This window comes from Echinops telfairi, unplaced genomic scaffold, assembly GCF_000313985.2.
Source record: "Echinops telfairi isolate 266 unplaced genomic scaffold, ASM31398v2 ScPeMD7_5592;HRSCAF=6446, whole genome shotgun sequence".
Classification (NCBI taxonomy): Eukaryota; Metazoa; Chordata; class Mammalia; order Afrosoricida; family Tenrecidae; genus Echinops; species Echinops telfairi.
The window spans coordinates 36689643-36714615 of record NW_022109491.1 but is presented as its reverse complement, the minus strand read 5'-3'; the positions used below and the strand labels follow the sequence as shown (position 1 = coordinate 36714615).

At 41.0% G+C, this 24973-nt stretch overlaps 1 protein-coding gene across 2 annotated transcripts in view; it reads right to left on the bottom strand.

Annotated features, from left to right (window-relative positions):
• Positions 1-1021: 1021 nt before the first annotated feature.
• Positions 1022-24973, bottom strand: part of SNAP25 (synaptosome associated protein 25) — a 36687-nt gene continuing 12735 nt past the window's right edge. The window contains exons 4-7 of one of the 2 annotated variants that reach the window (XM_004697832.2): positions 17562-17679; positions 13428-13553; positions 9627-9771; positions 1022-2417 (exon numbers count right to left, since the gene is read on the bottom strand). In XM_004697832.2, coding sequence (XP_004697889.1) covers positions 2349-2417; positions 9627-9771; positions 13428-13553; positions 17562-17679 — 458 coding nt within the window. In that variant the 3' untranslated portion in view covers positions 1022-2348. Of the gene's footprint in view, positions 2418-9626; positions 9772-13427; positions 13554-17260; positions 17379-17561; positions 17680-24973 lie in introns of both variants that reach the window. The other variant, XM_004697831.2, reaches the window with a different exon arrangement.

The following is a 24973-nucleotide window of genomic DNA, read 5'->3' as shown; positions in this document are numbered from 1 at the left end:
GAAGAGAAAGGGTGCCTATTGGGTGTCACGGAGTTGATTCTCCTCAAAGTGACCCTATGGAACAGATTAGAACTGTCCCCAAAGGGTTCCTAAATGTTTATCTTTAACGAAGAGCCCAGATGGCCAGGTCTTTCCCATACAGAGTGACTGGTGACTTTGAACTTCCAGTCTTTCAGGGTAGAAATCAAGTGTTTAATAATTGTGCTGCCCACTGAAACCAAATTCTGACTCATAGTGGCCCTTTAGGATTGAGTAGAACTGACGCTTGCTTAAGCCCTGTGCCACCAGGGCTCCTGAAACGATGACTTTATCCCTGACTCTATGCAGGGCCAAGTCTGAGTAGCACAGGGGTCAACCAGATTTGAATTTTGTTTTCTATGACAACTAGAAAATGATTCTTTCTTCCATAGCCAACACGGTAGCCACAATAAAATATTTCAAAAACATGTTATGGAAATCAAGGACACAACTCTTCACAACCATTAGCTTCATGTCTAAGAGGGATATGATTTTTCCACACAGCATCCTGAGCACAAAGAACTGCCTTTTAAGAACAAGGAGGAGTTATGTATCTGATGTTATGCACTGAATTTTGTCCCCTTCGAAGAATATGCTATACATCCTAACCTCTATTGCCTGTGATTATAATCCCACTTGGGAGGGGGCTGGCTTTGTTATGTTAATGAGGCACAGTTAGTGTGGGGCATTTCTGGAGTCACTCTCTTGAGAGATACAAGGGATGAGGGTGGTGCCCGGGATGCCAAGCTGCTTGAAGACCTCCAGAAGTAGAAGCTTAAGGAGACAGGGCCTTTCTCCAGCTGACAGAGCCATCTTCCCCTCTGCACTGACACCCTGAATCAGACTTCTCGTCTTCCAAACTGTAAGAAATAGATCTGTTTGTTAAAACTACAAATTCTAGTGGTATTTCTGTCATTGCCGCACTAGCTTAAGACATCTGGCTCCTTCTTCTTGTGCGAGTGCAAAATCAGACAAGGTCCACGAAGAAATGGAAGCAGACATCTGGGGTCTATAATTTTTAATAATTTTAAACTAGCTACAAAATGTCAATCACTTCACAGACAGAGGAGACAGGAGGAATTTAATATCACATGCTGTAATGATATTCATCTCACAGTTTATCTATATTTCATTCATTATATTATTTTTTTTAGGTTTCTTTATCAGCGACTAAACATCTCAGCAATTTGGTGTGCATAGCTCTAGATTAAGCAACAGAGAATTGTACTGATAACAAACCACAGGGGAAATGGCAATTAATAAGAGTCAGCCTGATAAAATTTACATCTCCACACTGCTCCATAGCAAGATTGCCTCTTTCAAACAGAGCCTTCAAAAGCAGGAAACAAACCTTATATTACATCCATTTGACATAGTTTCAGCCAAAGTACTGTATATACTCGTGTATAAGCCGAGTTCTTCAGCACATTTTTAAATGCAGTTTTTGTGGTAAAATTAGGTGCCTCGGCTGATATTCAGGTCAGCTTATACTCGAGTATATACGGTAAATGTTTCTGGAAGTGATTAAATGGTATGTGAAATCCATCTTTTTTTAAAATTCATTTTTTTTTAAAAAAAGGATGATTATGATGAATACGTCTATACAGTAACAGAAAGGGACACGACTGCAGTTTTGCTGGTAAAACTTAATCTTGACAGTGTCTCAATACTGAGCATGCGTTGTTGTTGCTTTGCTGTTGTTGCTGCTATTGTGTGAGTACATTGTCTCCTCAGGAAGCTACTGTCGTGGAAAGTTTTTTGTTTAAGGAGGAATCTAAAATCCTATTTAGTTCTCATGCATAAATGCATCAATCACATAACTTTTAGTGCAGTGTCGGTTATGTAATTCCACATTGTCTAATCATGAACTCATAAAGACAGATGTTTGCCAGGAGGAAGCAAGGGCAGCACATTTAGTGTGGCAGAGCCTGACACCAAAGGAAGGACTGGGGCAGTCGCTCTGTGGAATGTCACAGTTTTACACGAACAATACTGTGTATTGAGGGAATCAACAGCACACTGAGCATTCCTAAATTGTTGTCACTCAGCAAACGCCACTGAGGGGACTAAAGGAAAAATAAAATCAAAGATTTTGTAACGTAGGGAACTCGAGCCACCAAATGTCCACTCTCTATAACCTTTGGAAAGAAAGAGACCCAGAGAGAACAAAAGACACATAGTGTTGTTGGGAGCTGATGGATAACACAGGACAACATTCACAAGGAGGACGGGCAGATGGGTATGTGCAGACCTACTATGTAATACCATGAGAAAAGCATGAAGTTGCTATCTTGCTTGACAGCATTAGAAGAGAATTCAGATGGGTTCATTTAACCACTCCCCAGCATCTTCGTTGCACGCTGGTTGGCCTCATCAATTCTGGTTTTGTTGGAATCAGCCTGGAAAGGGGGGGGAAGCGAGAAGAACATAGGTTAGCCCGTAATATTCCATTCACCCTTTTTGGCCCAGTCCAACTGCCATCACTTGTGGGAAGCCAGCTTGAAAATCCCTCAGTCAGTACTGCGTTTCCAGAACCATTGCTTAGTGCTACACTAGATGTGACCATCGAAGCTTGATCTTTGTTCTCATGGCTATTTTGCCCACCATGTAACGTCCTTTTGAGAGGAGGGCTGTATCATTTCTCTTTCTGTCCCTGGAGTAATACCCAGGGCTTTCTCTAGCAAACCTTCATATTTACTGGATTGAGCTGAATTACTACTTAAAGGAGCCCTAGGGGCACAGCTGATTAAGCATTGGGCTGCTAACCAGAAGGCCGCTGGTTTGAAGCACTCTGCTTGAAGAAGCTGCTGCACTCTTCTTCCATCGTTCTAAAGCCTTGGAAACCTGCGAGGCACATCTCCTCTGTCCTACAGGGCCGCAGTGACTGGGAATTGACAATGGCAGTGGGTATGTATTTACTACCACTTGTGCAGTTGAGTTCAAATCATGGCTAACTTTTGAGCTGTGTCACTTTGAGAAAATTAACATCTCCTGGGGGCTGTTTTCTCATTGATAGCCAGAGACAATAAAGAACAATGTTACTATGGACACCTAATGTCCTGCTTGTTCTATTTTGACCTGAAGATGGACAACATCAACTAGTTTAGTCCCTTTTCCCAAGTGAACAAACCAGTCCGATATAAGTTTTGCAATTTCTCTGAAGTCTTAGCTCTAAAAGGAGGGCGAACCAGGATCAGAACACAAGCATCCTGGAAGACGGCTGGGGTCAGCATTCAAGTGGCCTATGAATCACCAGAGAGCCCTGGCAGCAAAGCGGTTACACATGGGGCTGCTCTCCACAAGGTCGACAATTGAAAATCACCAGTCCTCAGGGCGGGGTTTCTATTCCTCTGGAGAGTCCCCGAAACACACCTTGCCCTCTAGGGTCACTATGAGTCGGCAGCAACTCAATAGCAGTCAGGTGGGTTTTTGTTTTTGTATTAATCACAGTGTTAATCACCACACCACTTAGATTTGTTGTAAAGACTAAGTGAGTTTATATACATGAAGGGCTTAGAGCAATATTTTAAAAAAATTAAGGCATATTGTCTTGAAGTTATGGCTATTGCTTTTAGAATGTTGAGTTTTGAAACTATGTTTCTAAAGACTTAGACCCATGGTTTGGATAACTGATTTATTTTTCATAGAGGTGCATTTACCATAATTTTCTGCCTTGCTCACTTAGACTCCTGTTTGATCTCACTACTATTAGATTTACTATTGTATATGCAGCCTAAAATCCAGGGCTGCTACCAGGAAAGGCCATTAAATCCTAGAAAGTTCATTTTTCCTGTTATCATAAGAAAGTAGTAAGTAGAGGAAGTTAAAGCGTCCGTTGAGGTTGTTGCTTTGGCCTGTTGTGAGTGCTAACGCTTCAAGTTAACTTTGCTCACAATTAATTCGTCATGCTTTCCAATCGCTACTGAGTTGAGTGTTTTTTATTCAGATTAAAGTGTGGATTTTTAGAACATTAAAGCTACCCATTTTCAAATGAAAATTGACAAAGTTAAGATAGAAATGGTTCCAGATTATTCATAACTCAACCATTTTCTTCCAGAACAAGTATTTGCATTGTGATTTTCGTTGTTTTGACCTATAGGTAGAATCATGTTTTGGACCTTAGTCACCGCTTTTAGAAAATGACTAATCCCTCCAATTTTCTCTGGCTCCTGAATCCTCCTTTATAAACTACAAATCCCATTAGAAACAATGAAACGTTGGTATAAAAGCAGTGGTTCTCAACCTGTGGGTTGCAACCCTTTTGGGGGTTGAATGACCCTTTCACAGGGGTTGCCTGATTCATAACAGTAGCAAAATTACAGTTATGAAGTAGCAATGAAAATAATGTTATGGTTGGGGGGGTCACCACCACATGAGGAACTGTATTAAAGGGTCGAGGCATTAGGAAGGTTGAGAACCACTGGTCTAAAGGAAAACCATGAGCTCAGACCAATATGAAATTTCCTGAAGATAAAATTATGCTGATTCCCCCTCCCCCCAAAACTGTACTCTGAAAAAAACCTAGACAAGGAAAGCTGTCTATTTTAAAAAGCCAAAATATTTTATTATCCTTTCTGGAAGTAAAATTTCTAGGATTTGTTGGATCAGAAATGTACTGCTGAGCCTTTCAGACGGGGAACAAGTGAGCTTTTAAGGAGAGCAGGAGAATTACTTTGCAGGTGTTCTAGAAAAATGCGGGTTTGGAACAGATCTACAGTGACTGAGCATCTGTGGATGCCACCTGGATTGTTTCTGAAGCACCTCAAGAATTTCAGCCCACACAATACCCAACATAAAACATATCACATCTTTTTTACAGTCTATGAAAACCTTTTTGTTTTAAATCCTTAAAGAATCTCCTTTTCGGTATCCTCCTGATTCCGAATAGCTCCGCTTTTGTCTTAATTGTGTGCTTTAAGACTTTATTTATAGAAGACATCCCATCTCATTTCATCAAGATTTCGTCTACTGTTTAGAGTAACCTAAACTTGCTGGTCTACCTCACCTAGGCCATGATTTGCTCCTGTACAGGGAACTACATATAATCTCCTCCCTGGGGGATGGACAACAGAAAAGTGGGTGAAGTGAGACATCGGACAGTGTAAGATATGATAAAATAATTATTTATAAATTATCAAGGGTTCACGAGGGGGGGAGGAGCAGGGTGGGAGGGGGAAAATGAGATGTTGATGCCAGAGGCTTAAGTGGAGAGCAAATGTTTTGTGAATGATGAGGGCAAAGGATGTACAAATGTGCTTTACCCAATTGATGTATGTATGGATTGTGATAAGAGTTGTATGTGCCCCCAATAAAATGATTTTAAAAATACACAGAAAAAAAAAGAAAGTAAGAATGACGCAGTGAGAGAAATAGAAGAACCTATTCAGTCCCCACCTCTGCAACTTCACAAACTGGCGCTCACACTGGGCTCCAGCTCAGACTGCCAGAAACGGATGCCCCTCCCCTACATGGCAGCCATTCAAGCCTAGGTCCAAACTCTTCTCTTAGTCTCCCCATCAGAAGAGGCAATGTTGACAGAGGCAACAAGACGATAGAGCTGATGAGTGCAAAATGCTTCTAGAGCCCAGGGCTTAGTTCTCAGGGATTTTTCATCAATGGAAGAAAGAGAGCCATGCAGAAACTGTGGCTTCACAACATCACTCTCTGTCCGTGACAGCTACTGCTGGCTGTGTGAAATGAAATCTGACGCTCACCAGGTTATTGCCTTAGCAATCATTCCCAGAAAGCATACGGCATAGTCCTGACTCCGAGTTAGTGCTTTTCTAAAAGAAGTGTACCTTTGTAATCGTCATTAGCAGCAAACAAGGTTTGTAAATAGACCCAAGTAATTTCTTGGCAGCCCACATGACTGTATGATAGATCTCACTGTTCTGGACTCTCAACATTTATTAATTTTTTAATAAATGTTTAAACATTCTCAGTATTTATTAACCCAAGTGATGGGGAAGGATCATCATGATGGTGTTGGGGTCGAGGGAGTACAGAAAGAGTGAAAAACTCTCCCTACTTCTACACTATGATTTTAATTACATCTTCAATGTGCAGGAGATTTTTGCACTCTGTTTCCTGTTACCAGAAGTGAGGATATCTGTTAATAATTATGCAGTCCACATAACATGTATCATTTGGAGCAATACTAGGTTGAAATGACCTCTAACGCATGTCCAGATTATGATTTTTCAAATAGAGGTTAATTGTTGACTGGAATGAATTAATTATTCTAAGTCAACTAGTCCCTCCTCCACTGAGCACTCAAGGAATTACACAAACAAGAGTGGCCATTTCTCATCCATCTGTGCTTTCGATTAAGCCTTTTGAGGTTGCCTATGTTTCTGCCTTTGCAGTATATTGGGGTCAAAATGAAAGATTTTCAATAAAGACGAGAAACAGAAATGCACAGGGACAGAAATTAATTTGCCACTTGCCTTTCCAGGAGCAATTTTTCATGCTTAAGGTCCACTGGATCAATAAAGGTTTGATCTCTCCATTAGTAAAATCTCTTTTAGAACTAATGGGCTTTGATGCATTATCTACCTTCCTCGGTGAATAAGCTGGATGCATTGATAGCATATGAATATGTCCTGAGCTTTGGAAGACTGATTTTCTCAGTGGAAAGCAGTTCAACAATGCTTAGGTCATCTTTCAGGGCCATAAATGATTAAGTCAGATTGTGTTGGCTCCAGGGCTTTTTGAAACTCTCAGTATCGTTCATTTAAGAAAACAAAATCACCGACTTGCATGGTTTTAAAAGGTTTAGTATATCAAAGATCTCTCAACAATAATATGCATGTCACGACTTGAGGAAATCAGCAGAGCACAGGCATTTGCCAGCCAACACTGATATTTGTGCAATCCAATACCAATCAGGCAAAACACCTGAGTTAGTTAATTGTGCCAGCCTGGCCGATAATCACATGTGGTGCTGGTTGAAAGGCGGAGGGATAAATGGGTGGTGAAGCCTCGCCTTTCTAGTTCTCGGGTCTCTTGTGATGGTTGCATCGGGTGCAGCTGCCTTAGCAGTTCCCTGCTTCAGCTTGCAAGATGGATTTCCTACAAGACATCCCCAAGGAGAAGCCACATGGATCTATCCCCATGCAGCCCTGGGTGCTGGAGCAGCCATGTGGAGACCCCTGCCAGTGCTGAGATGCTTACACGTTCACTGACTCAGCTTTCCTCCTGCAGTCGGCATCATTGCCTCTGTTTTGTGAGGTGAAGGACTTTGTGGACTGGTGTTGGGTATGGGTTAATGTTGGACTTGTGGGCTTGGGCAGCATTGGGTTGGAATGTTTTCGTGATGCACATTTTCTTTGCATAAAACTCTCTCTTATACGTGAGTTGCTGTGGTTTTGTTTTTCCAAAGTACCTAGACTAATACAACACCCTACCATCAAATACTTTCAGGACACAGCATCTAGAACACAACAGGGCAAAGTGTTCCCTTTATGTTTTGCTCATTCCTTTTTCCAGTTAGTGGAGGCTGCTTGCGCACCAAAACACTGACTAGTTAGCCTTTGAGAAATCTCAAAAGCATTTTCTTTGCTTTTTCCAGAGTGGAATGGATTGTTACAAAGAAAACCAGAGTCGCAGGCTCAAAACACAAGTATTCAGAACTTCCAGGAAATACATGAGGTCTAAGACAAGTCCTGATTATTATTTTTGAAATAGGAGTTATGTAAAGTGTTGACTGGAATGAATACCCAGGAAATGAACTCCTAGGAGATTCATGTAAGAGCAACGACATAAAGTGGATTATTCATGCACAATTACTATGAAACCTACAATGTGTCTATTTCTCGCTTTTGGCATTTGAACATTTGAAGGAATAAGCAAAATTATAGATCACACAAATTGGGGAGCTGGTAAAACACAAGGTCATCGAAACTCTGTTAGATTTGTGTAGTGTCAAGTATCAGAATTTGGTACCCCCAAATTTATAGAAACTTCTGTAATTTTTCACTCCCCTTGTAATCTTAAGCCCCCCCAAACCTGCTCGTTCCCATGTCATTCTCTTCAAGCTTCCTGATGCTACACATTAGCACTTGTGGTCTTAGTCCTCTAGAGCCAAGTTACTATATGAATTAAACCTCATCAGATATGAATGAGTTCTCTACTTTGCCATATGGGGATATGTACTGCTGGATTTGAAATGAAATTGGGTCTTTTTTGCACTATCACTAAAGCTTTATAATGCACTTATAAAAAGCAAAATTCATTCTCATTTTCAAAGTTCATTTTATATGTCAACTTGAGTAGGCTATTCTGCCCAGTTATTTGATCAAACACTACTCTAGTTATTGTTTAAAGTAGTGAAACCCAAAATATCCATTCTGACTCGCGGTGGCCTCATGTGTTTCACAGAACTGTGCTCCGTGTGATCTTTTGAAAGATGTTTCTGAGTGGACCTGTACTGACAACTTTTCAGCCAGTAGCCAATCACATGAAGCATTTACATACAATTAAATCAGTTGCCCTTAAGTAGATGTAGCTTTCATCATGGGGGTGAGCCTTATCCAATCAGTTGAAGGTCTAAAGAGCAAAAAGGCATTTTCCCTAGGAGGTACTTGTTCTACAGACCATGAATATTCATCTTGCAGTATTCCTCCACTCTTCACTCTTCCCCTTTACCTGACTTATGGATTCTGGGACCCGAGACTGTAGGAATCTCCAGATTCCTAAATCTTCTACAGATTTCAGGCTTGCCAGACCCTACAACTGTGTGAGCCAATTCCTTAAAATAAATTTATATCTAAATCAGTGGTTCTCATAGTGGGCGGTAGCACTTACTGGGGAGGTGCTAGCAGATACCTACATTTTATCCTAGATTATGGGCTACATATAGTACAAAAGTTTTTAATTGCCAAGAGGGTACTAATTTTTTTTTTTTTTTCAGAAAAAGGGGTGGTAGGCCAAATAAGTTTTGTGACCTATGTCTAAACACATAAAGATATAAACAGCTAAACCTGCATTCAGATCTACATTTGGTTCGGTTTCTCTAGAGAACCCTGGTTGAGCTACTCTTTTTCTTGCTATGTGACAGTAGTAATTCTTTCTCCAATGATTTTCTGACTTATCACACCACATCCACTTGACAAACTCCTTGCCGTCCTTCGAGACTCAATGTAGATTTGTTCTTTTCTGAGATTCCCCCACTCTTGCCCCTTGAAATCTTCCCTGGTTAGGGTTCTCTCTGTGGCTCCCTTGGGCAGTCATCTTTTTTTGAGTCGTCATAACTTTATCTGGTGGGTCAGTGCCTCTCCTAGGCTGTCCGGTGCTTGGTGGTCATGATGATCTCCTTCTCACCAGCATTCTATGTCCCATCATTCCTAGCCTAGCACAATGCCTGGCATAAAGGGTCCCCAAGTAATATTTTCTAGATGAAATTCTACCATCTTATCTTTACATTGATTCTATCATTGAATCTTATGTTTCTGTCTTGAAAAGTTATGGTAAAATTTTCCGGGTATCAAAGTAAACTGAATCTAACGTCCTGGTTTCGGGGCTGTGTTGGGCCCTTCGTGCTTTCTGAGTGATCATTTCAGAGAAAGGGACACAGCAGCAACTTGCTGGCCCCCCCCCCTGAGACTCACCTTCTCCATGATCCTGTCAATCTGGCGATTCTGTGTATCAATCTCATTGCCCATATCCAGGGCCATGTGACGAAGGTTTCCAATGATGCCGCTCACCTGCTCCAGGTTCTCATCCATTTCATTTTCTCGGGCATCATTTGTTACTCTGGGGGCCAAAGAGCAATTTTTAGAAGATAGAAGGTAGGAAAATACTCAGGTACCAAGGGTCCCAAACGGAGGAAACATAGATCTCATTACTCTCAATATTTATATTTTTAACATCTATTTAATTCAAGAACATATTTTAACTTCTGTACATTAAAAATTGTATCTCTGAACTCTTGAGTTTCTATTTTTAAAGAAAGCATGTGAAAGAGATGGGTTTATCTACTTCCCTCACTCCTCCTCACATTTTTATCTAGGTCTTTCTTTTTCAAGGGTGAGTTAGTTAATTGTGCCAGCCTGGCCGATAATCACATGTGGTGCTGGTTGAAAGGCGGAGGGATAAATGGGTGGTGAAGCCTCGCCTTTCTAGTTCTCGGGTCTCTTGTTTTGTGATACATAATGGAGGTAAAGAAGAATATGTCTGGAATCCAGGAGATCCCATAGGCCGACTCTTAGTGCTACCATGCCCTGTGATTAAAGTAAATGGTAAAGTACAGCAACCCAATCCGGACAGGACTTATAATGATCCAGACCCCTCAGGAATGAAGGTCTGGGTCAACCCACCAGGCAAAAAACCACAGCCAGCCTGGCATATAATCGCATGTGGTGCTGGTTGAAAGGCGGAGGGATAAATGGGTGGTGAAGCTTCGCCCTTCTAGGTCTCGGGTCTCTTGTTTTGTGATGGTTGCACCGGGTGCAGCTGCCTTAGCAGTTCCCTGCTTCAGCTTGCAAGATTGACTTCCTACAAGACATCACCAAGGAGAAGCTACATGGACCTATCCTGATGCAGCCCTGGGTGCTGGAGCAGCTGTGGAGACCCCTGCTAGTGCTGAGATGCTTGTTCATTCACGGACTCAGCTTCCCTCCTGCAGTCGGCATCATTGCCTCTGTTTTGTGAGGTGGAGGACTTTGTGGACTGGTGTTGGGTATGGGTTAATGTTGGACTTGTGGGCTTGGGCAGCATTGGGTTGGGATGTTTTCGTGATGCACCTTTTCTTTACATAAAATTCTCTCTTATATATGAGTTGCTGTGGATTTGTTTCTCCAAAATACCCAGACTAATACAAAGGGTAACAATTTATTTGGGAGAACTCAAGGACGGAGCATGAAAATGGAACTAGATAGAAACTATATATTTTTTTCTAGAATGCCGATTGAAGTCTCCACGACTTAAATTCAGAATGAGAGAAAGGCTCTTTGTGCTCACACAGAATCTCTGCACATTTCTTTCCCTGTCGAGACCAATGTCAACGAAAGGAGTAATGCTCATTTGAGCCCACCCTTTCATCCTGCATGCTCCCAAGAATGCCAAATGGAGCTACTTGTTCAGGACGATTTTCATTTGCTACTATTTTAATGCCATGGAGCATTTAGTAGTTTGTGAAGAGGGGATTTCAGAGGAGAAAAGCCGTGTTAAAAGTTCGTCGTTCCAGTTTAAGTGGCAACAAGTGGAGAGGAAGGAGCTGGTTATCAAAGTGTCTTTTACCATCCTGCTATCTTTCACAGTCCAGCGTGGAAGTTATGAAAAAGGTACTAACTCTTGATTGAAAACATTAAGTACTTATTGTAGAATCTTGTGGCTAACTAACATTTCTCACCGAAGATACATATGGGCTACAATATATTCAGAAGGGTTAAAATCCCTTCCCTCATGTTAAAGTCCACTGTAGACCAGTCCACTGAAGATTTTAAAAGCCTAGACCAGAGAAATAAAAAATTTTAAAGCAACTTCCCAACTTTATCATACAGAGAAGCTTATTTAAATGATCATAGCAGCTAAAACATCCTCCTAGTTCAATGATTTTCAATGTAGGTTGCACATTAGAATCACCCAAGGAGCTACAAATCCAGCTAGACCATAGGATGTACACTGGTACAGAAAGGAACTGGAAACACAGGGAATCCAGGGCCGATGATCCCGTCAGGCCAGTGGTGAGAGTGGCGATACTGGGAGGGTAAGGTGGAAAGGGAGAACCGATTACAAGGATCTACATATTACCTCCTCCCTGGGGGACAGACAACAGAAAAGTGGGTGAAGGGAGACTTCGGACAGTGCAAGATATTAAAAAATAATAATTTATAAATTATCAAGGGTTCATGAAGGGTGGGAGAGTGGGGAGGGAAGGGGAAAAATGAGGAGCTGATGCAAAGGGCTAAAGTGGAGTGCAAATGTGAGAATGACGAGGGCAATGAATGTACAAATGTGCTTTACACAATCGATGTATGTATGGATTGTGATAAGAGTTGTATGAGCCCCTAATAAAATGATTTAAAAAAATCACCCAAGGAGCTTAAACACCCGCACGCACGCGCAACAAAACTCTCCTCAGGTGATTTTAATGAGCAGGCAATGTTGAGCACCCTTGGTGTCGTTTCCCTGGGAACCGATAGACACGGGAACAACATTTTCATCTGTGAGGCTCTACGTATATAGCTAGACATTATGCTATGTGACAGCGATTCTCCTTTGAATCTGGGTTGTCTGTTCGTCAACGACAATGACAATGGTCTGGCTGTACAAAGAACTACCCTAATCACTGCCCAGTTTTGTTGCCGCTTCATGTAAAAAGGGATTTTTTTTTTTGCTACAGGAATATTTAATTGTTATTATACTGGTTTCTGAACTTTTATGAGCTGACTGATCCATATAATTTGAGATTTAAAAAAATCATTTTATTGGGGGCTCATACAACTCATCATAATGCATACATACATCAATTGTATAAAGCACATTTGTATACTCATTACCCTCATCATTCTCAAAATATTTGCTCTCCACGTAAGCCCCTGGCATCAGCTCCTCATTTCCCCCCCTCCCTGTTCCCCCTCCCTCATGAACCCTTGATAATTTATAAATTATTATTTGTCATATCTTACACTTTTATAGACATTTACAGTGCTTTTGCTTCTAGGCCTGAAAAGAAATTATTTGTAAGAAGCCACATATGCTCATTATTCTATTTGTACCTCCAAATCCATTCTCTGACCTTTTTTGACTCTGGCCAGAGACACTGAATTCTCTCTGCTGGGGTCTTATACTCCCGGCTTCCATTAGGGCTTAGCCAATGAGAGATTAGAGAATAAAAGCAGATACATACAAGAATATTCATGTAACACTTCATTCCCTGTGAAATTTGGAAGTGACTGCCTTGTTCTACCTATAGCCAGTTGTCCTGGGCTGTAACTACTGCAAGGACCTGGTAAAAACGTATTTCCTTTTCCATTCAATAGTACCTACTTCCCACTATGGCTCATCTTTTTAAGTACTTCACGTTGTTAACTCTGTCCACACATCTGTAAAAATCGCTGTAGTAAGTGCTAATCAATTCAACTCACAAAACGAGATGCGTGCTTCCTGTCTCATTAATGCCGGGCATGGTCATGTGACTTTCACTGTAAGCAACTTGTGTTACTTGGCTGGGGAGACCGCGGTGAGAATGGAGGCTCCTGGCTGACAGCTCCAGTCAACCAACTGACACAAAGTGAGGCCATCTTCCACTGGATGACCACTAGTTACACTTCACTGCAAGAGTTAGCCAGGAGAGGCTAGATCAAGAACTTACAGATTCACAAGTAATAAAATAGTTGTTATACTTGTCTGAGTGGGTTTTCCTTGACGACAGATCACCGTGACTGGGCTGGTTGCATGAGGCTCACCTGCGAATGAAGCCACCACTGATGGCCATCTGCTCCCGTTCATCCACCACACGGGCAGGTTGGCTGGCCACCACACCATCCTGATTATTGCCCCAGGCTTTTTTGTAAGCATCGCTGGATTTAAGCCTATGCAAAAAAGAGGGTGAGTGACAAGGCCCGGGGAGGAGTAGCAAGCACATCATTGGTACCTCTTCTTGAGAAGAATCAAGCGAATGAGTTTTAACTTAGGGCATTAGAGAATACCGATATATCATAAACTGGACCCCAACGGTTGGCCACCACCATGCCTCAGCTACTCAGCATTTCATTTCCAGTTAACTCAATTGCAGTGGTCAGGACTATAACCTTTGTCCACAGGTGATTCTAGTTTTAGTTTGTTTTTAGGGTTGAGTTGGATTTAATACACCATTGAAGGTAGCTGGAGGACAATGAGTTCTATTTCAGTGACACGTTTACATTTTGGAGACACAACACACACAGAAAAGCGTACTGGCAGACACACACAAAACAAGACCGCCAAGGACATTTGTGTTCATCACACCACAGCAACACACTGTTACCAAGACAAACGGAATTGAACAGGTTGCTACACACCATCATGCAAAGATTGCCTGTTTGAGTCTTTTTGAAAGCATGTAGGAAACTCAGGTTTCCAACTCTGCATGAAGGACATAAAGGATTGGTGCTTGGCCAAGGGTGATGGTCTCTGAGTTACAGCTAGAGGAATTTGAATTAGAGGATAATATATCGGTACTTCCTAACAGTCACCATACATCCAGAGTTGATGTACAAACCTTTGTCCACAGAGACAAAAAGTAAAAGAGGCGTAGTGAAATGAAGGCAGGAAAATAGAAAACAAGCCATCTAGCACCAGAAAGGGAGACCCTTCTATGTCTTCTACGTGCACCAGCTACAGGCATGAGTAGAAAGTGAAGCATTCTCTTAAGCCAAACTACTCCAGAAGTTGACCATTCTCGAAAGGCACTAGCAGGGCAGTAACAGCCTTCATGAGGATTGGAAACGCAGGTTCAATGGCTTCTTTGTTGGGTTGAGGGGCAGGCGGGGGAGTGCTTACAACCTCCTACTTTAGTCTATCCTGGGGTTGTGGTGGGGGAGTGGTTTGGAAATGGTGTGGTCTCCAGGCCATATTTCACTGAGCTGCCTTGGAGAGAAACTTAAAATCCAGGCATACCTATTGTGCCCAATAGAAACATGTGCAGCACATTTTGGTGGGTGTGTTGTAATTGAAAGCAATCAAAGATGTTTTTAGGTTCTTTGCATAGTAGAAACCACAAGATTGTTAGTCCAATAGCAACTTCCTTTGGTTCCATTTCACATGATCTACTAGGAGACACCAGAATTTGACTCCCCCTCTCCCCCTTCCCACTAAAGGGCTAGAGCAATCTGTTAAAAACAGCTCTGGCGCTTGTAGATTGGGAATGAAGCAAAGCTGGAGACAATTTGGAAAACTGTACATATGGAACTTCAGCAATGCCTCTGATCCAGTGTACAAGGGAGCTTCAAAGGTTCCATGGAAAAACTGAATTACAAGATAATGGAATTTCTCCATGAACTTTTTGAAATCCCCTTGTATAAGTCCAAGTCCTTATAGTGGTAAGAATTTGGTGGGCTAAAGGGCCACGCGCCCACTCAGTGGGACAGGATCTAAAAACTCATTTAATGGAATTGATAGTCTGGTTTAACTTCTTCCAACTCTCTATCCCATCCAGCCTCACATGAAAAGGAATCACACGGACTTTGTGATATTTTCTGCTATGTAAAATGTCTTGGATACCATCTTTGGCAAATTCCAGGGGGTGGGGAATTATGCGTTTCTGAAAGAAGGCAAATCACTGCACCCACAATGCTGCACATAGACTCACATAACTGCCGTACATCTATCATAGTCCTTTGACACATGCCGAGACAGGGCAAAGCCCTCAGAGAGTCCAGGGCACCACCAACAACTGCGTTGTGACACATGGTTTTTTAAGCAATATTGACATGTGATAGGGCACACTGCCGACAAGCTTTGAAGCTCAGTTAGGGTCTCTTGTGCATACAGCAATTAGTCCCAACTAAGATGTGAACTTCATAGGGGCCATTCTTTCATAAACACATGGGAATCTATCCCAAGGGGCCCTGCTTCCATCCTTTCTCCATACAAAGTTGATGAATGAAGGAAAAAATACAGGAGAATTCAGAGTGGATGGAAATCTCACCTGGGGGCAAGCTGCCACTGGAAAGGATATACAGTCAATCTTGATTAACTGGAATTCTGAGCACTGGGCTATTTCGGTGAATTACAGTACTTTCTTGATTAGCAGTGGGTCTGGGAGGAAAACTGTTTCCAGGATGATTAGGGAACACCTTTGTTAGACTCTTACACCATTTGCCTGCCCTAGGATCTTAGGGTAGTAGTGAACACCCCGGAGGCTTTCTTCGGTATGGTTTCTCTTTATGCATCTAAAGATCAGCTCTTATTCTGCACTTGCTCTTGCTGGAAGTTGGAGGAAGGTAGAGGCTACGTGAGAGAACAGCAGTAACCGACTAACCTGGGAATGAAAACTCACTTTCAAGCCCTGATGTGATGACTTAAAAAAACAAACTATCTTTGATTTGCTAAAGTGAGACAGAGCAAAACTGTAAATGCACTCGAGGGTCCCAGTTAGCTAGATTCCAGTTGATCAAGGTTTACTGTAGATCATCATTTTTTTAAGGTTATCTGTTTTTAAATTGAGCCCCTCCCCCTCCTAAATAGGAAGTGGGATATTTTTAATCAGCCTCAAAGTTTAAAGGGTAGGAATGGTCATATGGTCAGTTAGAAATGACGTCAATTTCTATTCTAAAAGCTGGGATCAGGAAAGCTTTAGGAAAAAGGCTCTTTTCAAAACGGGAAGTGGGAGGGGCATAGGATTGAGTACCGGGTTTAATTTCCCAAATGCATGTCGGGCAATCTGCTCATGCATTTATTTATTCATATATTTTTCGCTGCTAGGCAAAGGAAACTACCGTCCAGAACCCTGTTTCAGGTTCCCTCCGTTGCAAAATTTTATAACCACATGTCACATTTTCTGCTACATTCCAAAGAAAAAGCGTTGCAGAACTCTGAGAACAGTTGAATGTTTTGTGATGTCGTGCATGCAAAATCTACACATTTCAACATTTCGGTCAGTGTACAGATGGATAGCTCTTCCAAGGGGACAAATTTGAGGGGAATGGGATGAATTTGGGTACAACTTGAGCAGTTCTTGCTGAGGGGGCCCTTGCCCCTGGGCTTGGGGACAGCTTCAGCATCTGCAGGCTAAGTCATGACTGACCAGATTTGGCAGCTGGCTAGCAGGTAGAAAGGGAGGATCCGTGCCATACGCTCTCACTTAGAGAAATGCTTGCTTGGGCCAAATGATCAGATTCTTTTACGTTTAAGAAAGAAAGACCTGACATATGTGATCACCTTCTTCCAAACGTACCTCCAGGCTTTTGTAAGTCTGCAATTTTGGCTCTCGGGGTGGGGGATAATGCAGTTCTCTGGGAGCCTCCATCAGGAGGCTGGGCTCTGTCTGAGGTACACTTTCTGGAAAATGTTGAAACGTTCATCAATAAAAGTTGCCGACAGTGAAGCGTTCACTGTAGTATGCCTGATTTTTAATGCATCAACAGTAACTCCTACTGAGGTCATCTATGCTATGAGATGAATGCATTGGAGACGGTATTGATCTGTTCTGCATGCCGCATGCTCATCCTGCCCATGGGCCTGGCAGGAATGAGCTGGTCAAGGCTTGGAGATGGGCCTTGGAGGAAACCAAAGCTTCAGGCAGGCAGGCAGCACCTACTTGTTACAGGGACACACACAAAGCCCGCAGAATTTTCCTAGGTCCGTCAAATTCTTTTCTGCTTCTTTCATGTCCTTATTGATTTGGTCCATCCCTTCCTCAATGCGTTCCAGTTGTTCTGATTAAACACAAGTATTTTATCCCCACAGAATGAAGCAGATGAAAAAAGGACAAAGAAAAAAAAGACAAAACTTCAGACATTCACTTCGACATTAAAGAAGAAAAAAGAAAAAAAGAGAAAAGAAAGAAAGAAAGAAAGAAAACTGGACGCCACAGATTAGAGCTGGTACCCAGTACCTACTTGTTACAAGGACATATGAAAAGGCCACAGCATTTCCCTAAATCTTTTAAATTTTTCTCGGCCTCCTTCATGTCTTGGTTGATATGGTTCATGCCTTCTTCGACACGATCGAGTTGTTCTGGTTAGGACAAAGGGATGACAGTGTGGAATGAATTTTTTGGGGGTTTCCAACAGAACATGAGAAATGACTATGTGAAATGGAGTTTGAAAGAGAAAGAGAGAGATTACAGTGCATTGTCCAAGTGGATGCATTGCTGGAGACTGCCGCCGCCGGGGCCCTACACTGGCGGGAGTGGAAGGCAATGAACCAAAGAAAAGCTCAAAATCGTTTGTAATTCAAACGTGATGGGATGGGATAGGCAGGCCTGCTTCATTTTCAATGTCCAGGGAAATAGCACAGCATATTCACTTACTCCGACACCAGTGAAACTCAAGAGAAAGAAAAACAGGATGTTAGTTCATGCTTGACATTCGGATACCAGCCAGGAGAATAAGTTAGCTGCTTTGTCTTTACAAGATCTACCTGTTTGGGTCGGAAGCATCCTCAACCAGGTAAGCAAAAAATAGAATCAAGTTTCTCCTTTGGGGAAAGCAACAAGCACAGGAATTTACAGCAATGATTTACAAATAGGTCTTTTTTCTTCCCCAAGTAGTGGCTGTCTAGTCACAGCAGTCTATGGTCCATTCTTGGTTGGGAATTCTTAATTCATAGAAGCCATAAATAAAATCATATTGACAATGTAATAAATACTAGAACATTTTAGTTATTTTTCATCCTACAGCTTATTTGTCATGAGAGCTTTGCAAGGCATGTCACTGCTGTGTCCCGAGATGTCCCCTATTGTGAAAGCAAGGATCCTGGTAGTGCAATGGGTTAAGCACTGGGCAGATAACCTCAAGGTCGGAGGTCAAACCCACTAGCCACTCCTCGGGAGAAGATGCTGCTGTCTGCTCCCATAAAGATGTAAAGTCTTAGAAAATCTACAGGGCAGTTCTAATTTGTCTACTGTTTTCTAAAGGGTCACTATGAGTTCTGAATCAACTCAACAACAAGTTTCATTTGGTTTGGTTTATCATGGTTTATCACGAAACAAAGCCATGCTAAATACCAAACCATTTTGTTAATACCAATCTCAGAGGCAGAGCTGGGCGAATGAATGCATGGATCTCTTTGGTGGAGGGGTGATGCATTAGAACATAAAGCGATATCATATCATTACTGCTGGCAAAGCTGACCTTAGCATATCAAAGACAGAATAGTAGTCATAAAAGTGAATTGTATTTCTAGATTGCCATGGTTACATGTACTAACTCATTTTTTTCACAAGTAGTGTTAACAAATTGAGGGAACTACAAGTTCATTGAAAGGATTTTTTTTAAACCCGCTTTTAAACAGTAAATGAAAGCAGCAATGGGGGTATCTGGACCAACTAATTACAAACCCTAATTACATTTCTATTCCTCATTTCATTTATACCTTCATGCATGCATGCTTTTGCCTCTGGAGATAAAGGAATGGTTTGAATAAAATTGATATGTAAACTTCTAGCCTAAGGGCAAAAGCAATCACTTAAAAAGAATGTAATTTCAGATTTATCGTGGAAACTGTCATTCTTAAACGTAGGATGGGTTCACCTAATGTTTCCTCCTTCTAGTGTCTACAGAACAGAATTCGGTTTAATGCAAATCTGTTATCCTTGTTCTACTCTTCACAATTTTCAGTCTCTTTTGTAATTGGAGAAAATTCATTATAATGCCGGCAAACTTCTGCTGAGTAAATGCAAAATCCAGGGATGTATTAAAAGGGCTAAACACTAAAATTAACATGATGGTTCTTTCCATTTCAGAAAAGTGCTTTTACATGATACAAGATATCATGAAAGGCTTTCCTCCAGTTTCCTTAGAGAATGCAATAAACTGGTCTGTAGACTCAATCAACTGAATGATAGGATTAATGGAGGAAAGATGAATTCAACACCACCAAATGAAGAACCATTATAAGCACAGACAGGAACTGTCACTGTCCCTTGAGTAATGGCAAGCTCATGTACAAGGCATGAAATACCATTGGCTCTACACCATCCCCCTGATGGGTTGCAGGTCAGATCCTTGTGATCCATATGGTTTCAATTAACTGGTTGGATTTTTAGAAGTAGATACCCAGGTCTTTTTGCTTAGTCAGTCTGGAAGCACCATTGAAACCTGTTTAGCGTCTTAACAACACTCAAGCTCCACTGACAGATAGGTGATGGCTGCACATGAGTAGCACTGGCTAGAATTCAATGAGGATGTCCCACATGGAAGGGAGAATTTTGCCACTGAACCACTAATATATAGGGATGCAAACCCATGTCAAGTAATTGTTAATTCCAGGAGTGCTAGGATGCGATGGATTGGAGGAGTTTAGACTCTCAACTAATACAACTGCAATAAGCACCTATTGTGAATTGTGGGTGCATATTCAGCTGTATAGGCTTCCAGGAGTTTCTCATGAATCACAAATCAAGTTGACATTCTTGCAGTCAAAATATAACCTATGTAACAACATTTCAGGAGCCTCATCTACTGTTCCTCCAGGGATTACATGCATAAGTGGACTACTCCACAAGTACTGGACCTGGAGCTACGGAATTTAAATTAAAAGATAAAAATAAACAAAGATGATCCAAAGCTATATTTTTGAGAATGAGGTTTTGCCATGGGCTGTCAGCCTATTTGGCAAGAATTAGAGGAAGCAGTGAAGCCATTTCAGAAAAGTTAATTCAGAAAACGATTTTATGCCTACCAATATTGGTTGAAAGGATCTTTAGACACCATTATAAGTCAAATACTAATTCTTAAGTATCTTGAAACCAATTTGTCATAGGTATTTTAAAATTATTGATTTTTAAGAGTGCTGGGTTACATTTATGGGCATGTTTCCTCTATGGGGACTTGCAGCACTTCCATGACTTCTGTGAAAATATCCCTAAGGAAGTATTTAAAGCAACCCATATCTTCTTTCTAGTTTGAAGTAGACAATGGCATCTCTGGGGCTAATACAATGCAGGGGCTCGGGATGACAGCTCCTTACCTCCTTCACTTATTTTCTGATTGTTTTCGGTTTATTCTTAGAGTCAGACAGAACAATGATGTTTTGGGTTAGGAGAATTGGAAGGGCCTTCCCCAGTACCTTCCACTACAGGTTGTATCAAGAGATTGGGTGACTGGTCCTTTATGATGGGGTCACATGATGCCCAAGGATCTAATTTTAGACATCCTTTCTAATATATCTATCAAGAAATGCAACTTGGGCCCTGGGCATTCTCCACCTGGTTTAAAACAAAATCACAGTGTTATCAAGCGGATGTTCAAGTCTTCATGAGTATATCCAATTAAAAGTTGTTGCCTACATCTTGTTTGCTTTCTGTAGCCCTGAGGAACATATAGAAATGCATTTAAATAAATTTAAATAAATTTAAATAGGCACATGTGGACATGTGAACAGTGCAGTTATGGTCATTGATATTGGTGAGTAGACTTTGATAAGAAGTATGTTTTCTTAAATGTTGCTTGGTAGTGCCAAGAGCCTTTTAAGAAAGTCTGCCTGGGTAGGTGGGGGTCAAAGACTTTAGTGTTGAGTGTAGAGTTGAATGTTCAGCATCAAAGTAAATATATAACTGCAGAAAGGAGCCAGGGACACAGGGGTGAAAAGTTTGAAAAATCCCAAATTAGTGCCAAAATTGCTTTGAAATGGAGACAAGTTGTCTATGGGCATGAAAGTCCCAGGGCTCAGTACACTTCCAGGGCATGTGTCCTGCTGAGTGTGTTCAAGTGTCTCCTGAAAACTGAATATAAAACAAGAATTCCATAAGCAATTTTCAAGTGCAACTCTGTAGTCAGGGTAATTGAAGTGGGCTGGAATGGCTGAAAAGAGTGGCTGGAATGATTCTTTAGAAGGATAGTTGCTTCTTGAGACTTCTCTGCAGCTGTTGGGTAGAAATAGTCAATTCTTTTGGTGCTGAAGCATAAAAAAACCAACCGAATCTACTGAGAAGAAATTTTGAAGCCATTATTGATCTAGACAACTCAACATGACATTAGAACTAAAATGCATTTACAATAGCATAGCAAGAGAGTTGTGAACTTATACACATGTGTTATTTTTAAAGATCCTAATCTCATACTATGGTATAAATGAAACATATATTACCAAAGACCAGAGGGAAACCATAACTGTTTTAGGAAATATAAGAGGGCTTCAAAAAGTTCATTGAAATTTTTCATTATCTTTGAACCCATTTTTCCATGAACTCCTCATATGTTTAACTGAGAAAGTCAATATTTACTGTAGTGTTGCCATAGTAGAAATGTTTTAGCCAATAACATTAACTACCTAGTGGGGAAATCTGGCAAATATACGATTGTTTTTTCAGAGAATAATAGATATATATTCCTGAGAATCGTTTGTGCATGAGAATATTACAGTTGTGTGTTTGTATGAGGATTTAGCCAAATTGTATCTTTTTTTTCAGAGTAGTACAATTACATTTGCAGCTCAAGTAAATGCGCTATTTATTTTTCCTCTTTTTGATTGCAGTTTTGTACATTTATTTTCCCCATGATTTTTTCATATCTTTTTATCAATATGTATAGTTAGGGGGGGGGGTGGGCATGATCCTGAACTTTTTCCAAACCTGCCTTACATGAAAATTATTAACTAAAAGAGTTAGGTAGAACTGCTAATTAGTTCAGTGTATAATATGTCGATTTTGCTCTGAGTAGGAACTACCGTTCTTCCATACTTATATCTGCTATTATGCAGGGGGGAAAGCAATCAATCGATAACATCTTGAGTTTGAAAACGTGGGAAACTTTTGTGCAGACGAAGCCACCAAGTCTCCTAATTATAACAAATTCACTTTGGGACTTCTGAAGACTGTTACAGTGATTGGAATCGCTTTAAAATACATCCCTACTAGACTCTGTGTTTTGACTATCTATTTTGGAAAATTCTACTAAAAATACAGAAGAAAGAATTGGAATTGATACCCAGCTGTTTTTGTTTTGAACCTTTATCGTGATGAAATTCATATAACAAAACAGTTGGCACTTGGACCACTTGTATGTGTACAACTCAGTGACGTCAATTCTACTCACCACATTGATCAACCGTCACAGCTACTCATTTCCCAACTTCTGATCACCCTTAACAGAAATTGAGTTCCCGCAAAACAATGCTCCTACATTTCCCCCTTCTAGTTCTTCCTGGCAACCACTGAAACATTTTGATCAATATCCATTTGCCTTTTGCTATTTTATATAGTTGGGGTCGTGCAATATTTGTCCTGTTGTGTCTGACTTATTTTACTCAGCATATAACTGTAAAGGTTTGCCCATGTTGTATCATGTATCTAAACGTCATTATTGACAGTGGCGGAGCACCTGGTTAAACTTGGCTGAGAGCTGGAAAGTTGATAGTTGGAATCTGGAAGAAAGGCCTGGTGATCCACTGCTAACAAAATTAGCCGTTGAAAACCAGTGGAGCCCAGGTCTACTCTGATCCATGTGGGTTACTGGGAGTTTTTGATGACAGGTTTTTATGTTTTATTTTCCCATTAGTTTTCATGTCCTTATATCAATACGTATAGGGAGAAAGATGGAGATTTTTACTCCCAGTTACAGTCTGAGAAACCTACAGGGGCAGTTCTACCCTGTCCTAGGGTTGCTATGAGTGGGCTTCAACCAGATGGCAGTTTGTGAGTGAGTGATAGAAAAAAATTGGAATTGTTTTTGGGTTATTCACATTAGTCACTAGACAGAGACAATCCAAATCTCCGTTAGCAGATGATTGGATAAATTAAAGGTGGTCTATCCATACAAATGGGGTTTTATAAAGTTTTTTCTTGATTTTTTAATTTTGTGTGACTGGTGAGTACTTATAGAAACGTTTAACACAAAAATCAGAGTAAAAATATAAGTCCTTAAAGGACAACCATGGAGGTCTGTCCATCAGAACTCCTTTCGCTTGCTTGGAGGTGGACTGTAGAGAGCTGAGGTCTCCCGTAAGGCACCTCTGGGATCCTCTGAGTTGTTTATATCTGAGGCCAAGCTCCCCAAGGAATTCTAGGGCTGGGGCATTTCTGCCCAACACAGGTCTCCTCTACTGTCTAGCTTTGTTCTGGGGTTTTCCTATGGACTTAGCCAGCTGTTATGTGACGTTCACCCCATTCAGTCATCTTGTGCCCCCTCTCATTTCACAGGTGCCAGACCTACATCATAATCAGAAGGCTCTAACTGCCTCCCACTCTTGCTCTCTCGCCTTGATCTATCAGAACTGTTTCCCTCAATAAATCTCTTGCACTTCTAATTATTTCTTTCATTTGCTTCCCTGAGAATGCAAATCGATGCAGCGCCCTGCCCCTGCCTCTGCCCCCAACTCCCTAGAAGTCATTTAAAAAAAGTTACCTCATTTATTGTAATGGTTGCAGAATACAGGTAGTCCCCAATTTATGATGGAGTTCCTGTCCTATAATTCCACTGTCTATCAGTTCTATCATAGAATATCTCCCTTTAAATTTTTTCATTATTATTGCTTTTATTATAAGTATCTTAATAAATCCCATCTTTATTTGTCTGTGAGGTTGGCAAGAAAATGTAAACATCAGCAAGTCACCCACTGCAACATCACATGTAGACCATATTACTAACCATAGGAAGTACAGCAACCATCCCATCCCCCAAACAAATGGATGGACAGACATGTAATTCTTCATTGCAATTTGAATACATTGTCAATTGAAGACACCTGTATTCTTTTTTATGGCTACCCCATAATTAATCTGGTTAGTTTCCTCACTAATGGATAGTTAGGTCATTTCCAGTTTGACACTATTCCAGAGAAGGCACGGACATGGTTCTTTGTGTACTCGGAAATGCACATGTGCAATGTTAAATTCTAGAAGGGGGATGTCTCGGTCAAAGATGCATGCACTTCAAAAAGTTGCTCTTCAGACTATTTGTATTAGTCTATACTACTCGTCTGTCGAATGACAGTCTGTGTTTACCCACATGCTCAGCAACACTGGTTATTATCAGTTTTTAAAATTTCTACCAGCCTGCTACCTAAAGAGTTGTTTGAAGCTTTCTTAGATTCTGAATGAGGCAGAATCAGGATTTCTGTCTCAGAAATAATACATTTACCAATAGTAATAACAATAATCAGTTTATTAATGAAATGTTTAATTGCAAACTGAGAATTAATTCTTATCCTAGGTCCATTTTTCTTTTGGGCTACTATCCTTTTCCTTGATACATAAGAGTTCTCTCTCTCTCAAAAAAGTGCCTTATGTTTGTCATAAAGTGCCTAATATGACAATTTTTTCTCTCAGTTTGAAGTTTATGTTTGGACTTTGCTTATGGTATCCCAGGCT